This window comes from Delphinapterus leucas, chromosome 3, assembly GCF_059928025.1.
Source record: "Delphinapterus leucas isolate spDelLeu-1000000601 "Yukka" chromosome 3, BTC_Dleu_Yukka2, whole genome shotgun sequence".
Lineage (NCBI taxonomy): Eukaryota > Metazoa > Chordata > Mammalia > Artiodactyla > Monodontidae > Delphinapterus > Delphinapterus leucas.
In genome coordinates this window covers 42,014,563-42,038,790 of record NC_143131.1, presented here as the reverse complement: position 1 = coordinate 42,038,790, position 24,228 = coordinate 42,014,563, and the positions used below count along the sequence as shown (strand labels likewise).

The following is a 24,228-nucleotide window of genomic DNA, read 5'->3' as shown; positions in this document are numbered from 1 at the left end:
ACCCTTATGTTGCCCCTCCCCCACCACTGGTAACCACTAGTTTAGACTTCTCCTTTTTTAATGGCTACATAATATTTCATTATTTTGAGGAACCATAGTTTATTTAACCAATTCCCATTATTATGCATTTAGGGCATTTTGAGTTTTACAAATAATGCTATAATGAATGTCCTTGTGTATCTATCTTGGCATACTTTTTCGAATGTGTCAGTAGGATAAAATCTTAGCAGAGAAATTATTTAGACAAAGTATTTACACATTTCAAATTCTGATAAATAAAATACTAAATTGCTCTTCAAAAATTCCACCAATTTAGGCCTTCCCTGGTGGCGCAGTGGTTAAGAATCCACCTGCCAATGCAGGGGACACGGGTTCGAGCCCTGGTCCGGGAAGATCCCACATACCATGGAGCAACTAAGCCCGTGTGCTACAACTACTGAGCCTGTGCTCTAGAGCTCACAAGCCAAAACTACTGAGCCTGCATGCTGCAACTACTGAAGCCTGTGTGCCTAGAGCCCGTGCTCCACAACAAGAGAAGCCACAACAATGAGAAGCCCACGCACTGCAACAAAGGGTAGCCCCTGCTTGCTGTAACTAGAGAAAGCCCGTGCACAGCAATGAAAACCCAATGCAGCCAAAAGTAAAAAACAAACAAATAAATTTATAAAAAAAATAATTCCACCAATTTATACTGCCATCAGTGTACAAAAATGCAATTTTCTCCACCTCCTTTCCATAACAATGAGAATTATTAACTTTTTAATCTGGGATACTCTTATAAGTGAGAAATAATATATAATTGTTATTTTAATATGTACTTTTTCACTATGAAGGATGATGAGTATTTTTAATATGTTTATTAGCCATTTATATTTCTTCATGAACTCTTGATTTTTATCTTTGCCCATTTTTCTTTGTTTTTCATCACTTTCCTGACAAGTAAGACTTCTGTTAATAAAGAAGATTATCCTTTGTCATATATATTGTAAATAATTGTCAGTTCATGAATCACTGTTTGAAGTTTAGTGATATTAATTCTGTACAGAAATTTTATATTTTGATATAATCAAATCCATTAACTTTTGCATGTGTGTCTTTTATATTTGACATGGTATTTTAAAAGGACTTATCTCTAAGACTTTTCTCTTTAATCACCCAAGTTTTCTCATAGTCTTTTAATGGTTTCATTTTCTTAGATTTAAATTGGTGGTCCAGCTGAAATTTATTTTGATTCAAGGAGTGAGGCAGGGATTCAGCTTTATTTTGTTTCTAGATGTTTAACAAGTTGTCCAACAACTTTTTTTTCTGTCTGTTGGATTCTCTTGTTGCACATTCTTTCTGGTGTCATCATATAGGTTCACTACCACCACCTACATGATGACAAGTTAAAGTCTATATTTGCTTCCATTCATCCCTCCTATCTTCAAGTTTGTGTATTCAATGCATTGAATATTTTCACCTGAAGGTATAAGGAGCTCTTTAAATTCAACATGTGTAAAACTGAGACTATCATTTTATTTCCTAAAGCTTTTTTTGTATTCTATATAGCAGAATATAGAAATATGGAAAAATATTTCTCAGCCAAATTTGAATTCTTGTACTCACATCAAATAATTTTTGAGTGAATTATACTCTTTATGACATACAGTAGAGCTCATGTAGGATTATAAGTTTGCTGAGGGTAGAAACTATGCCTCATTTAGTTTTGATTCCCTGCAGGGCTTGGAACAGTAAATTGTAAGTGTAGGCACTCAGATAAGATCAATGGAAAATGGCAATATTTACTAAAAGAGTATCGGAATGCTATTTGTTGTTGTAAAGAAACCGATGAAGGGCTTCCCTGGTGGCGCAGTGGTTGAGAGTCTGCCTGCCAATGCAGGGGACATGGGTTCGTGCCCTGGTCCGGAAAGATCCCACATGCCGCGGAGCGGCTGGGCCCGTGAGCCATGGCCGCTGAGCCTGCGCGTCCAGAGCCTGTGCTCCGCAATGGGAAAGGCCACAACAGTGAGAGGCCCGTGTACCACAAAAAAAAAAAAAAGAAACCGATGAAGAAGGAGGAAGAAGAAGAAGAAGAGAAAGAAAACAGAAGTAATTAAATTCCAGAAGGTGTGAGAAGTTAGGTGACTCTCCTAACAATGGAAAGAGTCCTGTTAGCTCGGGAAATTGTGGTGAGACAGGGATCCTGGGGAGAAAAAGTTTTGAAAAGATCATGAAAGCCATGAGTCCCATTTTAACAGAAAGTGGCCATTCTCCTTGAGAAGGAAGCTTGCCAGGCCCCAGGGCTTTTACCAGGGAAAAATGCAACACCCACATTCCCTGCAAAAAATACAGGTCCTTTGCTGTTTCTAACTCCTACGAGGCCATTTTTCTATGTCATCTTAGTCTTCCCGTAATTCTACTTTACTGGAACAGGACGGGTACTTCACATAATGGCAATTGGCGAGCGGCCTCTGAGATGGCTTGGCTCCAAAGGACATCTTAATAGGGACAAAAATGGTTAACCAAACCAATCATATCTTCTCTTGTAGGGAATCTACTTTTGAGATATATAGGGAGAGTGGGCAGTTGATAGAAGCAGCAACTAGAACACAGACTATACTAAAAAAAGAAGGGACAGATAAAATAGGAAATTCAGAAAAAGAAAGGACAGGATGTGGTCACTGACCAGATATGTGACCTAAGGAGGAGCAGAAAGAATAAAGTAAACCATCAAGTTTTTAGTCTGAATGACTAGGGGAAAAGGTGGACACATGAATCAAAATGGCAGAGTCATGAGGAGGGGCAGGGAAAAGAGTAAGGCCAGTTTAGAATGTACTGAATTTGATTAGTGAGCCAACACTCCAAATAAGGATTTTCAGCATCAGCTGGATGCCTGTGTGCATTGTAGGAGAGAGGTCAGGGCTAATGACAAAGCAATGGGGTAACCCAGGCAGGGCTGATGGCTCATGTGTATACAATGGATACAATGCCTAAGAGAACAGGGCTATAAAACAGCGGGCTCTGTGTGGTGAAGAAAAATTAGGAAAAGGAGCCAATGAAGATGCAAACTTGTTGACAAAAAGTTGGCAGGTTTTCTAGAAGTGTGTGGTGTCATGGCAACTGGAGTAGAAACAGCAGTGCGTGCTCATTATTGTCAAATGTTCAGGGAAGCTAAAGAGGATGAGGCTCAAGGCAGGACCATGTTTACCTGATGGCAGAGCCATAGGTTTCAAGGATGTGGAAAAGGGAGCATAGACACTTCTTTCAAGGAGTTATGGCAGTGGAAGGAAGGAACTCACAACTCGATGAAAAACAGCAGGAAGTAGGTTTAAGGGAAGGTGAACCTACAGTCCTCATTTCTGTTTTAACACTAGGAGAATATTTAGCATTTTTTGTAAAGGTATCTGATTAAAGCAGAGTGAAGATGAAGGTCAGCAGTGCTGAGAAAATAAGAGACGCTGAGCAAAGAATTAGGAGAATGTTACATAGCTGTAAAATTCACACTGCCCCAGCCTGTTATAAAGAATGAGCCCTTCAATTCAATTCAGACTTCTAGGTCATTAACACTTAGGAATCTACGGCCCTTCTAAATTTGCATGAAGTGCTCCAGTAGCTCAAGTTGTCTGTGGCCTTGATAAATATTAACAAATAAATGCAGATTGCTCCATTGCCAACTTAAACTAAGGTCTTTTAATTTCACTGTACTTACTTCATGTAAAATCTTAAAAAATTATGTAATATCTTATAAAAGTTCTAGAAATCAAAGATTTAAAAATGTCATCCCCTACTGCCTTCTCAAAGTATTCAAGTAACAGAATGTTCAGACTTTTTTTCTCTACTAGTTCTGATTTAAGTGTAGGTACCACATATTTACTTTTCTTCATCTTTCCTTTTTATTACTTATGAGCACTTATATTTTATCAAAATATTAGCCTATTAGCAACATAACTTACCTTGCATACTGAATTGCTTTGAATGTATTTGTGAGGTCTCCACCATACTGGGATGTCTGGGATGTTGCTTTAATCATTTCATCTTTGGTTTTAAAAGTGTTCAGGTTAAACACCACTCTTGGATAATTGGCATATTGAATTAACCCCACCTTCAAGAGAAAAGAAGTTTATTACAGGTTTGTCATTAAGTTATAAATCATTCCTATTTAACCAATATAATAAAAATCGAAAGTGCATTTAGACATGGGCTGATAGCTTAAGGGAATCATTTCCAACTTTTTTCTTAAGAATAGTTATTTTTCTTCCAGTGGAATAACTTCCTGGTCAGAGGCCATCAGTGCAGGGCAGTGTTACTTACTGACAAGCAAGATAATGTGCCATTTGTGTACCATATGATTCTCAAGAGTAATAGTTGTAGATTTTTAAGCACTGCCATATGGATGAATATTAAGTTCTTAACAGGAAGATTCAAATGATATAAATAGATTTTCTAGTTACCAATGGATATAAACATGTAAACAATTATAAGCAGTCATGGATGGAACAGAACATCTCATCAAGTGAGGATAATTATATAACAAACAAAGAATTATAGTTGAATACAAGAAAAAGTGATGTGCTAATCAATGCGGTCAACATGAATGTTTTTGTTGTGCTGGATTTCCTCTAATCACAGACGTTAGAAAGAAAGCTGCTATACGTGCATTTAGGGCAGGAAGTTTCTGGTCTTCAGGGAAAATGCCATTGGAGAGAGTCTTATTTGAGAGGGCCGAGAGGCAGAACAACTTCTGACCAAGATGTTTGGGCACATACCCTAATCCTTCAGATCAAGGAGGTCAGACACTTCTGTTAACGTCCTTGTTCTCAGCACTGAGATCACCCTCTATGCCTAGGATTTGGGGCTTCCAGAATAGGAATGGTGATGAGGGATCAGTGGTAAAAGGTTCTCTGAAATAGAGGTCAATGTGTAATGAAGATGGGAAGGGCAAGGCCTGGATTTCTGAGTTCAATCAGCTACTTTCTCTAGGAAGGCAGTTAACTAGGCACTGGAAAAATGACAAAAAAATATATTACTGAACCCTCCTCTTTAGGATAGGATGTAAGATTTGAGAGAGAGGAAACAATCAAAAATAACTCTAAGGATTTCAAAATCTAAGGTGATAGGAAGAGAATGGTGACCCCCTGACACAGCCCCATAACTTCTATGTGCAAAAGATAAAGGTGGAAGAGAAGATTTAAAGAAATGTGGTAGAGTAGGGCTTAAAGAAAGGTCACATTTAGAACGGAAGAGAAGATACTGAGTAAAATCACCTCTAGAGATGAAGAAGATGCATCGGGATTGGAAGATAGAAGAGGAAGGCCAGGAATTCCACACAAGAGACTATTAAATACGATAAGTCACGTTATGGGGGAAACCCATTCAGAAACAGAGAAAATAAGCAGATACAGATGAAAACTTCTCTTATGAGGGCCTTAACAGTGACGCTCTCCAGAAACCAGTACTATACCTAGTCTTATTTAACAGAAATTTTATTTTATTTTCTGGTGAAAGCCCACAGTGAAACCTCCAAAGTTTTGACAGATACTAATGTCCTCTTGGTATTGAAAAGCAATGTCAATGGGGAAAATATATAACAATATTTTATAATACTGTATAGGGAAGCAGAAAAGCAAATTTCAATATAGATAACTGGAAAGCTTTTCAGAAAAGTGTTCCAACAATTGTTGGCCCCTGGAGCACCAGATGCAACCCAGGAACTAGTAACTCTGTGAATTGATTCCTGTTGATATTGGATCAATGTCCTGCTACAACCAGGATGGCCCATGAAATAGCAGATCCAACAAGAAAGAAAGAAAGAAAAAACCCTGAAACTTAAAAAATGCTATTCAGCGTTATAAAAGCATGACGTTTCTGCTCCTGAGTTTTGCTTGCCTACCTCAGGAAGACAGAAAACCAAATTAAGGACTCTTTAAAACATAAACAGTTATTCAAAAGTATTGAAAAGACTTGTCCTGTGTGAAAAATGGAAGGCTAGACTAGAATATGACAAAAGACTATAAAATAATAAATGATAGAATTACGCTATGAACTTACTTATAAAAATTCAAAGATAATTTTTTCACCAGTAAAGAGTAAGTAAAAGAAAGTCATCATTAGTCCAAGCGTGTGTAAAAAAAATACATATTGGATTTCTAAATGTATTGATTAGTTCATGAGTTAGTGGAGGAAAAAATAAGCATCTAAAGAGAATTAAGATGCTATACACATATCTGATGCCTGAATCAGGAATAGAAATCCAAGCTTAAAGACTAGCATTAGGGGAAGTCATAGATAGAATAACTCAGTGTAGCACAAATTTCAGTTAACTTTCAAGATTACCATTAAAAGCCTTTAATATGGGAATTTGACAAATGCAAAGATAAAGACCTCATCTCTAATAATATTTTCTCAGAACGAAAGCTGTGGGTTAGTGTATATATAATGGATGTCCATACCTGTGTCTTTGTGGGGCCTATATCCAGGCCTTGCACAAATTTTTCCAAAAAGTTCTTTACTGCATCCCAGGGGTAAATACTGTTTGATTCATCACATACAACCACAACATCTATGAGGGAAGGGCAGGCTACAGAGGAAACGACGAAAGAAACATATATCCATAGGTAAGGCAATATCACATCCACATACAAATGAGACAAAGTAAAAAAGGATGGCACTCATTGATACAATTTTTCCCCTCCTTTAATGTAAGGCATTGCTCAGACCCTCTGCACATTCATAACTTACTCTGAACTGCAGGTGAAAAGCTGGTCAGGAGCTGAAAATTGGGACTGACATCAGAGCATAACCCGGTTGTGTAAAACTGACTTCCGCACTGCTGTGCCCACAGGGGACCACAGGTCTTAAAAGAAATGAAAACAATGACAAAACACATGGAAAATGTTAACCCTCCACCTCGCCATTTGTGAAACTCAGGACTATCTCTATTCTAAGACTCTACGAATCGTCAACTCTTGAAACTGACAAGTCAACAGTGCCTTTGAGAGAAAGTGCACTGGAGCCCACAGAAGGGAGGGAGAGGGTGGCAGATGAGCTGTGCCTGGTGTCAGGTGTCTTGGGGACCGGGGCGCTGGGACTGTCAGTGTAGGGAGGAGCCCATCAGGTCACCCACCAAGCTCGACAAAAGGGGTGCTGTCCTTCCAGAGAACACCCAGGAGAAAAATGCGTGCAAAGTTCATTTTTTGTCTCTCAGATACCTGGGTCTCAGCTGCTTCATCTGTAAAATGAGGATGATCAGACCTCCTCCTAACTTAAGGCTGCTGTGAAGACGAAATGAGTCTATAGCTATAAACACTTAGAACAGTGCTGGGTAAATAGCAAGGGATATACAATTGTTAGCCAGCATCATTATCATTGTTATTCCTTGAACATAGGTCTCCTCCTGTCCCTTCCATTTATACTCCTCAGCAGAAACCCTAAGTCCTCATGTCCCCATGGGCCAGGCAGGCAGCCTGGAAGAGAGCTCCAGCCAGGTGTAGACACCATGGTGAATGAAGAGCCCACGCTTTCTGTGCAGGGCAGACCATTGCGGCTCCTGCCCGTGGGCTGGTGTGCAACAGGCCCCGTGTGGCCAGACCTCCCAAATTCTCAAGGAGAGTCAAAGAGAGAATTTTGTGTGGAAATTTATAGTTAACAAAAACCTGAACCACTCTACATGCTAAACAAACACAAAGGAGGTTCATGAACTGCCCGTTTTTAACTCTGTAGTTATCAAAGTATTTCTTTGAGGACTTCAGAACCCCATACTTCTGGCCCCTAGAACCTTCAGTTATCAAAGCTGGCGTTTGTCTTCTTGTGCACATCATACTCCAACTATTAATATCTCCACTGACCTGACCCCAAAGCTCTCCCTTTCAGCAGCCCTTGAATGCCAAGAACTCCTGATTAAATCATGATTAAATCACGTGGGAAACATTAGATTAAATAATATTCAAATCGTTAGATGTGAAAGGAGAAAAAAGGGGAAGAGAAGTCTAGTGATGATCTTAAAAACAAATCTATATAGTTTAACCTTATGTAAAGCTGTGGACCAATTATTAAAACTTAACTGAAAAGTGTGGACTTGCAAAGAGTGATTGGAAGAATGAAAGGGAACTTATTTGACCCACTTTAATTGTTGGTAGCTCAAAGGAGAAGCAGCTGTGGTCATATTTCATGCTCAATGAACAAGGCATAGTTTTTCCCTTATAAAACTGGTTCATTTTGCCAATTAGTTAGGGAGAAATCACTATTGATGCCTTGGGTTAGTATACCGAATAAGATACCAACTACTGATTCCTATATCCCCACCCCCAAGTTGGTTTATCTTAATCACCCTTAAAAATACTAACTCATGAAGTATTAAAAAAGATTTTTTGTTTTAAAAGCAATGGAAAACATCATTAAGGAGTTGAAATTAGAATATGCCAATTGTTAATGCCAGAACAACATTCCTGCTTTAAGCCCGGAACTTAAGAAGGTTCAAAAAAAAAAAAAATGTGATGATTGTCAGTCTTTTCCACAGAATTCTTAAGAGTATCTTAAGATTTTGACCTTTTAGGTATGGAAAGAAGACTTTGGCTTTTTTCTTTTTTTTTTTTTCTCTTTCCCTCCCTCCCTCCTTCCTTCTACTTGCTACATTGACTGTTAATCTCTCAAATTCTCTTGCAATTTTATTTTATAAATAAGATTTACAAAATGTTTTATTTTGCATATAAAAATCTATAGTTACACATTAAAAATCTGAAGTTACAGACTAAAAACTTTGAAGCACATTCTATAATCCCTGTATCTTAATGTTTTCCTTTCTTAATTTATTCAACTTAAAAAAAAATGACAAAAGCAACCTTATGATAAAGACTTCAGAAGATCATAAACCAGGAAGATTCATTGCAATATTCATTTATGCATTGATCTAACACATATTATAAGCAACACTTAATTCAGTTAGTGGTACCAAGGTCTCTCTAATATCTCTCAGTAAAAATAGAATGATATTGTTCAAAATTGATTACATTTTTAGAGCAATCTGGTTATACACCCAGGCTTTTAAGTTAGCATATCAATGTAGCATGTCATAACCAATGTAAAGTTAAAGTAAACTTTCTAAGACTATTTTAACAGGGCTATACAACTAGGTTACACCTACATGGACTGGCAGAAATGTCAAATGAGACTGGGTTTTTGTTTGCCTTTAAACACTTTTTTTTTTTTTTGGTGTGTGATGGTTTTCATTTTTTTACAGTTGCATCTTTTCAACAGTTTTCTATGTTATTTTTTTATTAGTCCCAAGCTCAGGAATTATTCTCTCTTTCAGAAAACTTCCATTTTCTTCTAGTTTTTTATATTAATTTTTTAATTCACTCAGAAGTATATTTGGATATGCAAGTTATTCACCAATTAATTGTCCCCAGACCTCTTGTTAAATAAGGCATTCTCTTTTACTGATTTGTGGTGGTCTTTTCACAGCTTTCTAGAAACTAAATGAGAGTACACATTAACATGAAATAAGATGAGATCAAGCCATGCCTTAAATAATATCAGATTGGTCAATGATTATCAGAAACGATTAAAAATAAAAGTACTTTGTAGCTTTGAAACCTACTTTCTGAATTTGCAGTACCTATCCTGAATGTTCCTACAGGAAGGAGAAATGAGAGCTAGAATTCTGCTGTTATCAACAAATACAAAGCACATTTTCCAAGGGTAAAGAATCGATGTTCCTTCTGATCCCTTTTTCCAAAACATTCTGTGGCAATGGTTTTACTAAATATCTTAAGACGTCTACATATCAACATATTGTTCTTTCCTGTTGGCTCTCCATCTAGCATGTCTTATCCAAAATCAAGCTCAAACATTTAAACCTCAAGATCTGGCTTGCTAGGAGGGATGGTGAGAAGACACTGACTTCATACTTTCTTGAGAGGAATGAGGATTTGAAAAGTAAACACTCACAAGAAATCCTCCCGTTCCCACGTTCCTTGTCAGTGTCAAGCCAAGGCTCATGTTGGTTTTCATCTCAGTAACGTTGGAAATGCTCGTGGAAGCTTTCAAAGGGGAGAAGATTTTTAAGAGTGGTTAAATCATCATTTATTTAAAGCCATTTTTTTTCAATGTACACTCAGGTTTACATGTAGCATTGAATTTAGTGCTCGTGTTATATAATGAAGTGTATGGAAATGAGATGCCTTCAGTGATCTGGCAGCTCATTTAAATATGTGATCACATCTGCAGAATGTGATCCTAGGGGGTGGAGTCTGCAAAGGTCATGGTGGCTCCAGCTAAAGCTTTATTCTGGATTGGAAAAAAATATCCTTAAAGTGTTATCAAAGAATGCCATATGGGAGAATCTGGCTCAAAGCAATAGTGAATGAACTTTAAAAGGAAATCATGACACTAGCATGTAGAATAATAGATAAATCTCTCCAACCTTCTCTCTCCCACTCAAACAGGGCATCATCTGCTGTATCCATTCTTGAGCTACTGAACACTGAAACTCTTCTCAATAATATCATTAATTCCTCATATCCTCTAATCTCTGCCAAGGTGTATACATATATATATACGTATACATAAAACTACGCTGTTTATGTATATGTGTATACACATAAATTATGCTAAGTAATCTGCTCATATGTATATACACATATGCATAAAATTTCTAAAATAATAAATATATATATATTAGGGGTGAGTATTCCAAAGTTTTATTATATAGTTTATTCCCCACTTCCCAGGATACCTGTTTTAAAACTTCACCCTTCTTCTCAAGCCTCCAAACTCAACCCAGATCCCATCACTCTCTACTGCAAAGAAGATAATCACACTTGAAGGATAATCTCAACTTCTCTCATCTTTACCTAAAGGTCCTTCTAGAATTCTGACTTCTCTCTTTCCTTTGTGTTTCAGAGAAGAGAGCATTCTTCCTAAGACTCATTTTCCCAGGTACCAGAGACATTAATTCCATCCAGTTAACTTTATTCTTGACCAGTAGTCACTCCCTTTTTATTGCCTCCTTCCACTCTCCCTACAAATAGGATCATCTCTTTTTTATTAGAAAAATTGTCTCTTAATCCTGCTACCTTATCAAACTATTTTCCCAATTCTCCTTCACTACTTAACTTCTGGAAAGAGAGGTCTACTCTTGTGGATAATTAAAACACCAATTGCAAACAATTACAAAGAATTCCAAACTGTGAATTTTTTTTAGTAGAATGAAATCATTTAGACATGACCAGAAATAAAGAGTGTTCCTCAGCACGCCCAAAATCAGCCCTAGTACTGATGTTTCTATACTTAATGGTTTGTTTTGAGGAGGGAGAGAAGTATGGATAGTCTCAGATTTCTATAAGTAACCAGCAAAATAATCCTACATGTCGGTGGAAACCGGTCCACAGTCTGGGGATAGATGGCCCAGGAGGCAGCACGTTTCCCATGCATCCATCTTTCTTAATCAGGTCATCAAACTGTGTTGGAAATTTGAATACAGCTGGGCCCCATATGACTACAGACATAAAGGCAACAAAAGCTGTCTATATTCCTTAAACACAAAACTATGATTGGTTTTGTTGTTATTTTTCAGCTGGGTATATAACAAATGAGATTTTGTTATGTGTAAAATAATCACATTGCTAATTATAACTTACTTTGCAAATTCAGTTTTTCACATGCAGTGGTGGATAGATCAACAGGACATTTATACACATCTCCCATTCGGTTCTCAGGAAAGCCACTCCATGGTGAACCAACCAGTAACCTAGAAATAGGGATTTTATTTTCCATTAGACATAAAGTGTTAGCTATAGTTTCTTAAAGATAAAGCTGACAACAAAACAGTAAAAAAAACAAATTTAATTTCAATTTTTAATAAGTGAACAGTTTCTATTTGCTCAGCTATAATTTGCTCTCCTTCTTTTCCTCTTAGCTGATCAAGATCCTTGATGAACATCTACAGTACAGCTGTCTTGCCACACACCTGGGAGGTCTCTCTAAAGCAGTTCTGTCCAACAGAAATATAATGCAAGCCATAAATGTGGGCACATATGTAATTTTAAGTTTTCTAGTGGCCACATTAATAAAACAAAAAAGCAACAGGTGAAATTAACTTAAATAATATATTTTATTTAACTCAATATATCCACACTAGCATGCAATCAATATTAAAGTTATTAATTAGCTATTTGATATCCTTTTTTCCACACTAAGTGTTTGAAATTCACTGTGTATATTTTGAGCACATATCAGTGTAGACAAGTAATATTTCAAGTGTTCAGTACCCATGGGCGGCCAGTGGCTCTTTGGTCAGCATAGCTCTAAAGAATGAAACGATATTAAAATCTAAAGTGAAAACTAACATTTGTCCAGTGCTTTCTATGCCCTAAGCACTTTTATATGTTATTTAGGGAGCAGATGAGCTATCTAAATGGCTTTATGCTTACTGTCTATAAAAGGGAATCTTCAGCAAAAATAAAGAGCAAGTGTACTGTGGGGCTCTCCTTATGTGTATCATGTTTATAGCCGGAATACAGAACACTGAGGTCAGAGACGGGTGCTAACATCTTCCCTTTGGTTAGTTCACTTCCTACAGAGTTTTTCCAGTAAGAGACTATGCATTTCCCTGTAGAACCACTCACTCGACATTTCTGGCCACAGAAGAATGGACAGAAAGAGTCCATGTAACAGCCTGATCTTTAGAAACTCCTGTATGTTAATTACTCAGCAGCATCCAGTGACTAAGGAAGCATATTTGACTGAACATTTTTTCCTTGTCAAAGTTGGGAAGGATTAGATTATTGATCTATGAAACTTAAATTCTTTCATGTCGGGCTTCCCTGGTGGCGCAGTGGTTGAGAGTCCACCTGCCGATGCAGGGGACACGGGTTCGCGCCCCGGTCCGGGAGGATCCCACATGTCGCGGAGCGGCTGGGCCCGTGAGCCACGGCCGCTGAGCCTGCGTGTCCGGAGTCTGTGCTCCACAACGGGAGAGGCCACAGCAGTGAGAGGCCCGCACACCGCCAAAAAAAAAATTCTTTCATGAGGCTTCTGTCTAAATATTTTAACATTACTGATTAAACAACATGTGCCCAATTAAGTGCTACAGTGGATAAAAAAGTCTAAGGTACATTTCTACTAACTTAGTAAAACTGTTTAAAATACATAACAAGTAAAATAATAATCATACAGGGCTTCCCTGGTGGCGCAGTGGTTGAGAGTCCACCTGCCGATGCAGGGGACACGGGTTCGTGCCCCGGTCCGGGAAGGTCCCACATGCCGCGGAGCGGCTGGGCCCGTGAGCCATGGCCGCTGAGCCTGCGCGTCCGGAGCCTGTGCTCCGCAACAGGAGAGGCCACAGCAGTGAGAGGCCCACGTACCGCAAAACAAAACAAAACAAATAATCATACAAATGAGTAGAAAGATATGAATAAGTTCCCCGTCCTGAAAAAAAGTAAAATGGTCTAAGGAAGCAAAAATGGACATCAAAGGATGAGGCTGGTAGTCAGCATTCTTAACAGAGGGAACACCATGAACAATCATGGAAAGAGGAAAATACAAATTATTTTGAAAGAGAGTTAATGATTCAGTAATAGTCTTCTCCCCTTATTCATCTTATACAATTATTTTCAAAATAATATTTTATAGAGGATTCTAGAATACTTTTTTTGAATATTCGTTTTATTTATTTTCTTTATTTTTTTGGCTGTGTCAGTTCTTAGTTCTGGCACACGAGATCTTTGCTGAGGCATTCAGGATCTTTCGTTACAGCGCGTGGGCTCTTCATTGCGGTGCACAGGCTTCTCTCTAGTTGTGTCGTGCGGGTTTTCTCTCTCTAGTTGTGGTGTGCAGGCTCCAGGGTGCATGGGCTCTGCGGTTTGCAGCACGCAGGCTCTCTTGTTGAGGTACACAAGCTCAGTAGTTGTGGCACAAGTACTTAGTTGCCTGGCTGCATGTGGGATCTTAGTTCCCCAACCAGGGACTGAACGTGCGTCCCCTGCATTGGAAGGCAGATTCTTTACCACTGGACCACCAGGGAAGTTCCTAGAATACTTTAAAACAGCAAACTTTGATTAAGGTTAGAGTTGAAAGTTTTTGTCTTCTTCTGAGCAGATACTTTACCTAATTTACCTGTTAAAATACTGCTTATAGAAATCATCAACAAAACAAAAAGACAACCTACTGAATGGGAGAAAATATTTACAAATGATAAGACTGATAAGGGGTTAATATACAAAATATATAAACAGCTCACACAACTCAACATCAAAGAAAAAAAACAATAAAAAAAAAGGGGAGGGAGGAACTTCAAGACGGTGGAGGAGAAAGACGTGGAGATCACCTTCCTTCCATAACTACATCAAAAATACACCTACTTGTGGAACAACTCCTACAGAACACCTACTGAATGCTTGCAGAAGACCTCAGACTTCCCAAAAGGCAAGAAACTTCCCACATACCTGGGTAGGGCAAAAGAAAAAACAGAGACAAAAGGATAGGGACGGGACTTGCACCAGTGGGAGGGAGCCGTAAAGGAGGAAAAGTTTCCACACACTAGGAAGCCCCTTCACTGGTGGGGATGGAGGGTGGGCAGGGGGGGAAGCTTCGGAGTCACGGAGGAGAGTGCAGCAACAGGGGTGCAGAGGGCAAAGTGGACAGATTCCCGCACAGAGGATCAGTGCCGACCGGCACTCACCAACCTGAAAGACTTGTCTGCTCAACCGCTGGGTCGGGTGGGGGCTGGGAGCTGAGGCTCGGGCTTCGGAGGTCAGATCCCAGGGACGGGACTGGGGGTGGCTGCATGAACATAGTCAGAAGGGGGCTAGTGCACCACAGCTAGCCGGGAGGGAGTCTGGGAAAAAGTCTGGATTTGCCTAAGAGGCAAGAGACCATTGTTTCGGGGTGTGCGAGGAGAGGGGATTCAGAGCACCGCCTAAATGAACCCCAGAGACAGGCATGAGCCACGGCTATCAGCGTGGACACCAGAGACGGGCATTAAATACTAACGCTGCTGCTGCAGCCACCAAGAAGCCTATGTGCAAGCACGGGTCACTATCCACACCTCCCGTCCTGGGAGCCTGTGCGGCCCGCCATTGCCAGCGTTCCATGATCCACGGACAACTTCCCTGGGAGAACACACAGCGTTCCTCAGGCTGTTGCAATGTCTCGCCAGCCTCTGCCACCGCAGGCTCACCCTGCATTCCAGTTATAACTACCATACCCCTCCCTTCCCCTGGCCTGAGTGAGCCAGAGCCCCGGAATCATTGCTCCTTTAACACCCTCCTGTCTGGGTGAAGAACAGATGCCAAAGGGCGACCTACCTGCAGAGGCAGGGGGAAATCCAAAGCTGAACCCTAGGAGCTGTGCGAACAAAGAAGAGAAAGGGAGATCTCTCCATGCAGCATCAGGAGCAGTGGATTAAATCTCCACAATCAACTTGATGTACCCTGCATCTGTGGAATACCTGAATAGACAACGAATCATCCCAAAACTGAGGCGGTGGACTTTGGGAGCAAGTGTAGACTTGGGGTTTGCTTTCTGTGTCTAATTTGTATCTACTTTTATGTTTATCTTAGTTTAGTATTTCCAGCTTATTATCATTGGTAGATTTGTTTATTGATTTGTTTGCTCTCTTCTTTTTTATATATATATGTATATATATTTTTCTTTTTTGTGATTGTGTATGTGTACACTTCCTTGTGTGATTTTGTCTGTATAGGTTTGCTTTTACCATCTGTCCTAGGGTTCTTTCTGTCCATTTCTTTTTAGTATAGTTTTTAGTGCTTGTTATCATTGGTGGGTTTGTGGGATTGGTTGCTCTCTTTTTTAACTTTTTATTTATTTTAATAATTTTTTAATTTTAATAACTTTATTTTTATTTTTTCTTTCTTTCTTTTTTATTTCTTTTCTCCCTTTTCTTCTGAGCCGTGTGGCTGACAGGGTCTTAGTGTTCCACCCAGGTGTCAGGCCTGAGCCTCTGAGGGGGGAGAGCCAAGTTCAGGACACTGGTCCACCAGAGACTTCCTGGCCCCTCATAATGTCAATTGGTGAGAATTCTCCCAGAGATCTCCATCTCAATGCTCAGACCCAGCTCCACTCAACAATCAGTAAGCTCCAGTGCTGGATTTCCCATGCCAAACAACTAGCAAGACAGGAACACACCACCACCCATTAGCAGAGAGGCTGCCTAAAATCATAATAAGGTCACAGACACCCCAAAACACACCACTGGACGTGGTCCTGCCCACCAGAAAGACAAGATCCAGACTCACCCATCAGAACACAAGCACCAGTCCCCTCTACCAGGAAGCCTACACAAACCACTGAACCAAACTTACCCACTGGGGGCAGACACCAAAAACAATGGGAACTATGAACTTGTAGCCTGTTAAAAGGAAACCCCAAACACAGTAAGTTAAGCAAATTAAGAAGACAGAGAAATACACAGCAGATGAAGGAGCAAGGTAAAAACCCACCAAACAAATGAAGAGGAAATATGCAGTCTACCTGAAAAAGAATTCAGAGTAATGATAGTAAAGATGATGCAAAATCTTGGAAATAGAATGGAGAAAATACAAGAAACATTTTAACAGGGACCTAGAAGAACTAAAGAGCAAACAAACAATGATGAACAACACAATAAATGAAATTAAAAATTCTCTAGAAGGAATCAATAGCAGAATAACTGAGGCAGAAGAATGGATAAGTGACCTGGATGATAAAATAGTGGAAATAACTACTGCAGAGCAGAATAAAGAAAAAGAATGAAAAGAATTTAGGGCAGTCTCGGAGACCACTGGGACAACATTAAATGCACCAACATTCCAGTTATAGGGGTCCCAGAAGATGAAGTAAAAAAGAAAAGGACTGAGAAAATGTTTTGAAGAGATTATAGTTGAAAACTTCCCTAATATGGGAAAGGAAATAGTCAGTCAAGTCCAGGAAGTACAGAGAGTCCCATGCAGGATAAATCCAAGGAGAAACATGCCAAGACACATAGTAATCAAACTATCAAAAATTAAATACAAAGAAAAAATATTAAAAGCAGCAAGGGAAAACCAACAAATAACATACAAGGGAATCCCCATAATGTTAACAGCTGATCTTTCAGGAGAAACTCTACAAGCCAGAAGGGAGTGGTAGGACATATTTAAAGTGATGAAAGGGAAAAACATACAACCAAGATTACTCTACCCAGCAAGGATCTCGTTCAGATTTGACGGAGAAATTAAAACTTTTACAAACAAGCAAAAGCTAAGAGAATTCAGCACCACCAAAGCAGCTTTACAACAAATGCTAAAGGAACTTCTCTAGGTAGGAAACACAAGAGAAGGAAAAGACCTACAACAACAAACCAAAAACAATTAAGAAAACGGTAATAGGAACATACATATGGTTAATTACCTTAAAGCAAACGGATTAAATGCTCCAACCAAAAGACACAGACTGGCTGAATGGATACAAAAAACAAGACCCATATATATGCTGTCTACAAGAGACCCACCTCAGACGTAGGGACACATAGAGACTGAAAGTGAGGGGATGGAAAAAGATATTCCATGCAAATGGAAATCAAAAGAAAGCTGGAGTAGCAATTGTCATATCACACAAAATAGACTTTAAAATAAAGACTATTAGAAGAGATAAAGAAGGACACTACATAATGATCAAGGGATCGATCCAAGAAGAAGATATAACAATTGTAAGTACTTATGCACCCAACATAGGAGCACCTCAATACATAAGGCAAATACTAACAGCCATAAAAGGGGAAATCGACAGTAACACAAACAGAGTAGGGGACTTTAACACCCCACTTTCACCAATGGACAGATCATCCAAAATGAAAATAAATAAGGAAACACAAGGCTTAAATGATACATTAAAAAAGATGGACTTAATTGATATTTACAGGACATTCCATCCAAAAAAAACAGAATACACATTTTTCTCAAGTGCTCAAGGAACATTCTCCAGGATAGATCATATATTGGGTCACAAATCAAGCCTTGGTAAATTTAAGAAAATTGAAATCGTATCAAGTCATCTTTTCTGGTCATCTTTTCTGACCACAACACTATGAGCCAAGATATCAATTACAGGAAAAGAACTGTAAAAAATACAAACACATGGAGGCTAAACCATACACTACTAAACAACCAAGAGGTCACTGAGGAAATCAAAATATATCTAGAAACAAATGACAATGAAAACACAACAACCAACACCTATGGGATGCAGCAAAAGCAGTTCTAAGAGGGAAGTATATAGCAATACAATCCTACCTCAAAAAATAAGAAAAATCTCAAATAAATAACCTAAACTTACACCTAAAGCAATTAGAGAAAGAAGAACCAAAAAAACCCCAAAGTTAGCCCAAGGAAAGAAGTCATAAAGATCAGATCAGAAATAAATGAAACGAAATGAAGGAAACGATAGCAAAGGTCAATAAAACTAAAAGGTGGTTCTCTGAGAAGATAAAGAAGATTGATAAACCATTAGCCAGGCTCATCAAGAAAAAAAGGGAAAAGACTCAAATCAACAGAATTAGAAATGAATACGGAGAAGTAACAACTGACACTGCAGAAATACAAAGGATCATGAGAGATTACTACAAGCTACTATATGCCAATAAAATGGATAACCTGGAAGAAATGGACAAATTCTTAGAAAAGCACAATCTTCTGAGACTGAAGCAGGAAGAAATAGAAAATATAAACAGACCAATCACAAGCACTGAAATTGAAACTATGATTAAAAATCTTCCAACAAACAAAAGCCCAGGACCAGATGGCTTCACAGGCCAATTTTATCAAACATTTAGAGAAGAGCTAATGCCTATCCTTCTCAAACTCTTCCAAAATAGAGCAGAGCAAGGAACACTCCCAAACTCATTCGATGAGGTCACCATTACCCTGATACGAAAACCAGACAAAGATGTCACAAAAAAACGACAACTACAGGCCCATAGCACTGATGAACATAGGTGCAAAAATCCTCAACAAAATGCTAGCAAACAGAATCCAACAGCACACTAAAAGGATCATACACCATGATCAAGTGGGGTTTATCCCAGGAATGCAAGGATTCTTCAATATATGCAAATCAATCAATGTGATACACCATATTAACAAACTGAAGGAGAAAAAGCATATGATCATCTCAATAGATGCAGAAAAAGCTTTTGACAAAATTCAACACCCATTTATGATAAAAACCCACCAGAAAGTAGGCATAGGGGGAACTTACCTCAACATAATAAAGGCCATATATGACAAACCCACAGCCAACATCATTCTCAATGGTGAAAAACTGAAACCATTTCCTCTAAGATCAGGAACAAGACAAGGTTGCCCACTCTCACCACTATTATTCAACACAGTTTGGAAGTCCTAGCCACGGTAATCAGGGAAGAAAAAGAAATCAAAGGAATCTAAATCGGAAAAGAAGAAGTAAAACTGTCACTCTTAGCAGATGACATGATACTATTCACAGAGAATCCTAAAGATGTTACCAGAAAACTACTAGAGCTATCAATGAATTTGGTAAAGTAGCAGGATACAAAATTAATGTACAGAAATCTCTTGCATTTCTACACACTAATGATGAAAAATCTGAAAGAGAAATTAAGGGAACACTCCCATTTACCACTGCAACAAAAAGAATAAAATACCTAGGAATAAACCTATCTAGGTAGACCTGTATGCAGAAAACTGTAAGACACTGATGAAAGAAACTAAAGACGATACAGACAGATGGAGAGATATACCATGTTCTTGGACTGGAAGAATCAACATTGTGAAAATGACTATACTATAGAATTCAGTACAATCTCTATCAAATTACCAATGGCATTTTTCACAGAACAGAACAAAAAATTACACAATTTGCATGGGAACACAAAAGATCCCAAATAGCCAAAGCAATCTTGAGAAAGAAAAACGGAGCTCGAGGAATCAGGCTCCCAGACTTCAGACTATACTACAAAGCTACAGTAATCAAGACAGTACGGTACTGGTACAAAAACAGAAATATAGATCAATGGAACAGGATAGAAAGCCCAGAGATAAACCCACACACATATGGTCACCTTATCTTTGACAAAGGAGGCAAGGATATACAATGGAGAAAAGAAAGCCTCTTCAATAAGTGGTGCTGGGAAAACAGGATAGCTACATGTAAAAGAATGAAATTAGAACACTCCCTAACACCATACACAAAAATAAACTCAAAATGGATTAGAGACCTAAATGTAAGACACTATAAAACTCTTAGAGGAAAATATAGGCAGAACACTGTATGACTTAAATCACAGCAAGATCCTTTTTGACCCACCTCCTGGAGAAATGGAAATAAAAACAAAAATATACAAATGGGACCTAATGAAATTTAAAAGCTTTTGCACAGCAAAGGAAACCATAAACAGGATGAAAAGACAACCCTCAGAATGGTAGAAAATATTTGCAAACGAAGCAACTGACAAAGGATTAATATCCAAAATATACAAGCAGCTCATGCAGTTCAACATCAAAGAACAAACAACCCAATCCAAAAATGGGCAGAAGAGCTAAATAGACATTTCTCCAAAGAAGATATACAGATTGTCAACAAACACATGAAATGATGCTCAACATCACTAATCATTAGAGAAATGTAAATCAAAACTACAATGAGGTATCACCTCACAGTGGTCAGAATGGCCATCATCAAAAAAAATCTACAAACGATAAATGCTAGAGAGGGTGTGAAGAAAAGGGAACCCTCCTACGCTGTTGGTGGGAATGTAAATTGGTACAGCCACTATGGAGAACAGTATGGAGGTTCCTTAAAAAACTAAAAATAGAATTACCATACGACCCAGCAATCCCACTACTGGGCATATATCCTGAGAAAACCATAATTCTAAAAGAGTCATGTACCACATTGTTCACTGCAGCACTATTTACAATAGCCAGGTCATGGAAACAACCTAAGTTTCCACTGACAGATGAATGGATAAAGAAGGTGTGGCACATATATACAATGGAATATTATTCAGCTATAAAAGGAAACGAAATTGAGTTATTTGTAGTGAGGTGGATGGACCTAGAGTCTGTCATACAGAGTGAAGTAAGTCAGAAAGAGAAAAACTACCATAAGCTAACACATATGTATGGAATCTAAAAATAAATAAATAAATAAAAAATGGTTCTGAAGAACCTAGGGGCAGGACAGTAATAAAGACGCAGACATAGAGAATGGACTTGAGGACACGGGGAGGGGGAAGGGTAAGCTGGGATGAAGTGAGAGAGTGGCGTGGACATATATACACTACCAAACGTAAAACAGATAGCTAGTGGGAAGCAGCCACATAGCACAGGGAGATCAGCTCGATGCTTTGTGACTACCTAGAGGGGTGGGATAGGGAAGGTGGGAGGTAGACGCAAGAGGGAGGGGATATGGGGATATATGTATACATATAGCTGATTCACTTTGTTATACAGCAGCACCTAACACACCATTGTAAAGCAATTATACTCCAAAAAAGACGTTTAAAAAAAAAAAGGGCAGAAGACCTGAATAAACGCTTTTCCAAAGACATACAGATGGCCAATAGGCACATGGAAAGATCCTTAACATCATCAATCATCAGAGAAATGCAAATTAAAACCACAATGAAATAGCACTTCACACCTGTCAGAATAGCTATCATCAAAAACACCACAAATAACAAATGTTGGTGAGGATGTGGAGAAAAGACAGCCCTCGTACACTCTTGGTGGGAATGTAAATTGGTACAGCCACTATGGAAAACAGTATGGAGGTTTCTCAAAAAATTAAAAATAGAACTACCATATGACCCAGCAATTCTACTTCTGGGTATTTATCTGGGGAAAAAACAAAAACAAGAACAAAAAACCCCACTAATTTGAAAAGATATGTGCACCCCAATGTTCAAATCAGCATTTTTTACAATTTCCAAGATATGAAAGCAACCTAAGTGTCCATCAACAGATGAATGGATAAAGAAGATGTGGTATACACACACACACACACACACACACACACAAGAATACTATTTAGCCATAAAAAATGAATGAAATTTTGCCATTTGCAACAACATGAATGAACTTGGAGGGTATTATGTTTAGTGAAATAAGTCAGACAGAGAAAGACAAATACTGTATGATATCACTTCTATGTGGACTCTAAAAAGTAAAACACACTTGTGAATACAACAAAAAGGAAACAGACTCACAGATACAGAGAACAAACTAGTGGTTACCAGTGCAGAGAGGGAAGGGAGGAGGGCAATATAGGGGTAGAGGATTAAGAGGCACAAATTACTATGTATAAATAAATAAGCTATTAAGGATATATAGTACAACACAGGGAATATAGTCAATATTTTATAATAACTATAAATGGAACATAACCTTTAAAAATTGTGAACCACAATCTGTATACCTGAAATACAAATAGAAATAGGATTGAAATAATGGCTATTAGTAAGTCCCAATATTCACTTTAATGGAGGGAGAGAATCATAGAGCAGGATTTGAAGTGCATGTTTGAACATATCTGATGTTCTTCAAATTCATGACAACTCGGAGGAAGTTAGGAAACTTATGAAGAGTCTGTATTGTAAAAACTATCTGCCAGCAGCTCAATTTTTCTCCATTTGTACAAATCTCTGGTCTTCATTCCATAGTGGAAATACACAGTATTACCTCTGATCTTTGTGTGCAGGATACATCTTAAAATTTAAGAAAGAAAGAGAGTGAAAAAGAATATACATATATACACACACACACACACACATATATATTTAATCACTTAGCTGTACACCTGAAACTAACATTATAAATTAACTATACATCAATAAAAATTTCTTTAATAAAGAAAGAGAGAGATAATCTGGCCCTTGCTTACTTTTCCAGCCCTGTTTTCTCCTGGTACATTCCTGAAATTCTGTATTTTAGTCATTAGGCTCTGATCTGGTGGAGAAGCTGAGTTCTTCTTGCTTCTAAACCTTCACACATGCTGTTCCCTGCCTGGGAAATTCTGCTCATTAGTTATGTCTCTCATTAGACAACCACTTCTTCCAGGAAGTCACCTGGTTCTTCCACATTTGAGCAAGGTGGATTCCTGAAGACTTTCATAGCCTCTGAGCTTTCCCTGTCCCAGTTTTCATCACGTTACCCTGGAAGTCCTTGCCTCCTGACTAAATTCCCCCTAGAGAGGAAAAGTTCATGGGGACTAGGAATCGAGACTATAGCACTGAGTGACTAGGTGTTGAACAAATGATTGAAAACACAAGTGAACAAACGAATGGATGATTCTACATTATTTTTTAAAAATTTTTATTGGAGTATAGTTGATTTACAATGTTGTGTTGATTCTACATTATTACCTAAGAGAATTCTCTTACTTGAGGAAAAGTTGAGTAGAAAATTTTTAGTTCTGTTTTTATTGAGGAGCATTTCTTTCTGTCCAAATTGAAGAAAAAACAGACAAACAAGAAGAGGTGAAAAAACTCCACCAAGTTGAGAGGAAAGCATTATATGGTCACTGTTCTGTCTGCTGTTCCTGATTCAGTCTCCACATATCCATGATGTGTCTAACTTGTGTCTTTATTTTTTAAACAAAAGCTGACTGAGGAGTCTGTAGGGAACAACATGGCACCTGATAGCAAGAAACTATAATAGGAAGTGTGGCTTTGCCCCTTTACATGCTGGGAATTGATATTAATTACAGCAAATCTTACAACAGCTGGTACTGAATGAGAGTCTTTCTGAACATTATTAACTTTCTGTGCAAAACGAGTCTGAGATTATGTTATCTCCATTTTCCATATAGAATCGCTGAGACACAGAGAGATGAGCAACTTACTCATATTCACCTAGGTCGTGAGAGCCAAGCATAACTGATTCTGACGCCCAAGCTCTTGACCCTTAGGCTATTTATTCTCTTTCCGATTGGTGGCAAGAAGGCCTGGCAAAGGGCCCAGGTTGGGAAAACTGTCTGAACCGATGGGTTGGGCTCCAGAATCATCAAGGAGTAGGAACAGGAACCTGAGGGTCAGGCCACACCTACTGAGACGGGGGGCGTACTGTTTACAGACAGGGAAGAGCAGCGTATGTTCAGATGGTCCCAAATGTGGCCATTTGCGTGGCTTCTACTGTGCACCTTTCCCACCCACCCTCTGCATATTCCAGAGAAACACACTGAGAAACAAAAGTTTAGTGTTTCTCACCTAAAATTTAACCATTTTGTTCCTCAGAGCCT

At 38.6% G+C, this 24,228-nt stretch overlaps 1 protein-coding gene across 1 annotated transcript in view; it reads right to left on the bottom strand.

The window, feature by feature from the left end:
- ITGA2 (integrin subunit alpha 2) overlaps positions 1–24,228 on the bottom strand; it is a 107,414-nt gene that overhangs the window by 45,488 nt on the left and 37,698 nt on the right. Inside the window, exons 3-7 of the mRNA XM_022597700.3 lie at positions 11,616–11,725; positions 9,925–10,016; positions 6,718–6,832; positions 6,429–6,556; positions 3,933–4,081 (exon numbers count right to left, since the gene is read on the bottom strand). Of these exons, the coding sequence (XP_022453408.1) occupies positions 3,933–4,081; positions 6,429–6,556; positions 6,718–6,832; positions 9,925–10,016; positions 11,616–11,725 (594 nt within the window). The remainder of the gene's footprint in view (positions 1–3,932; positions 4,082–6,428; positions 6,557–6,717; positions 6,833–9,924; positions 10,017–11,615; positions 11,726–24,228) is intronic.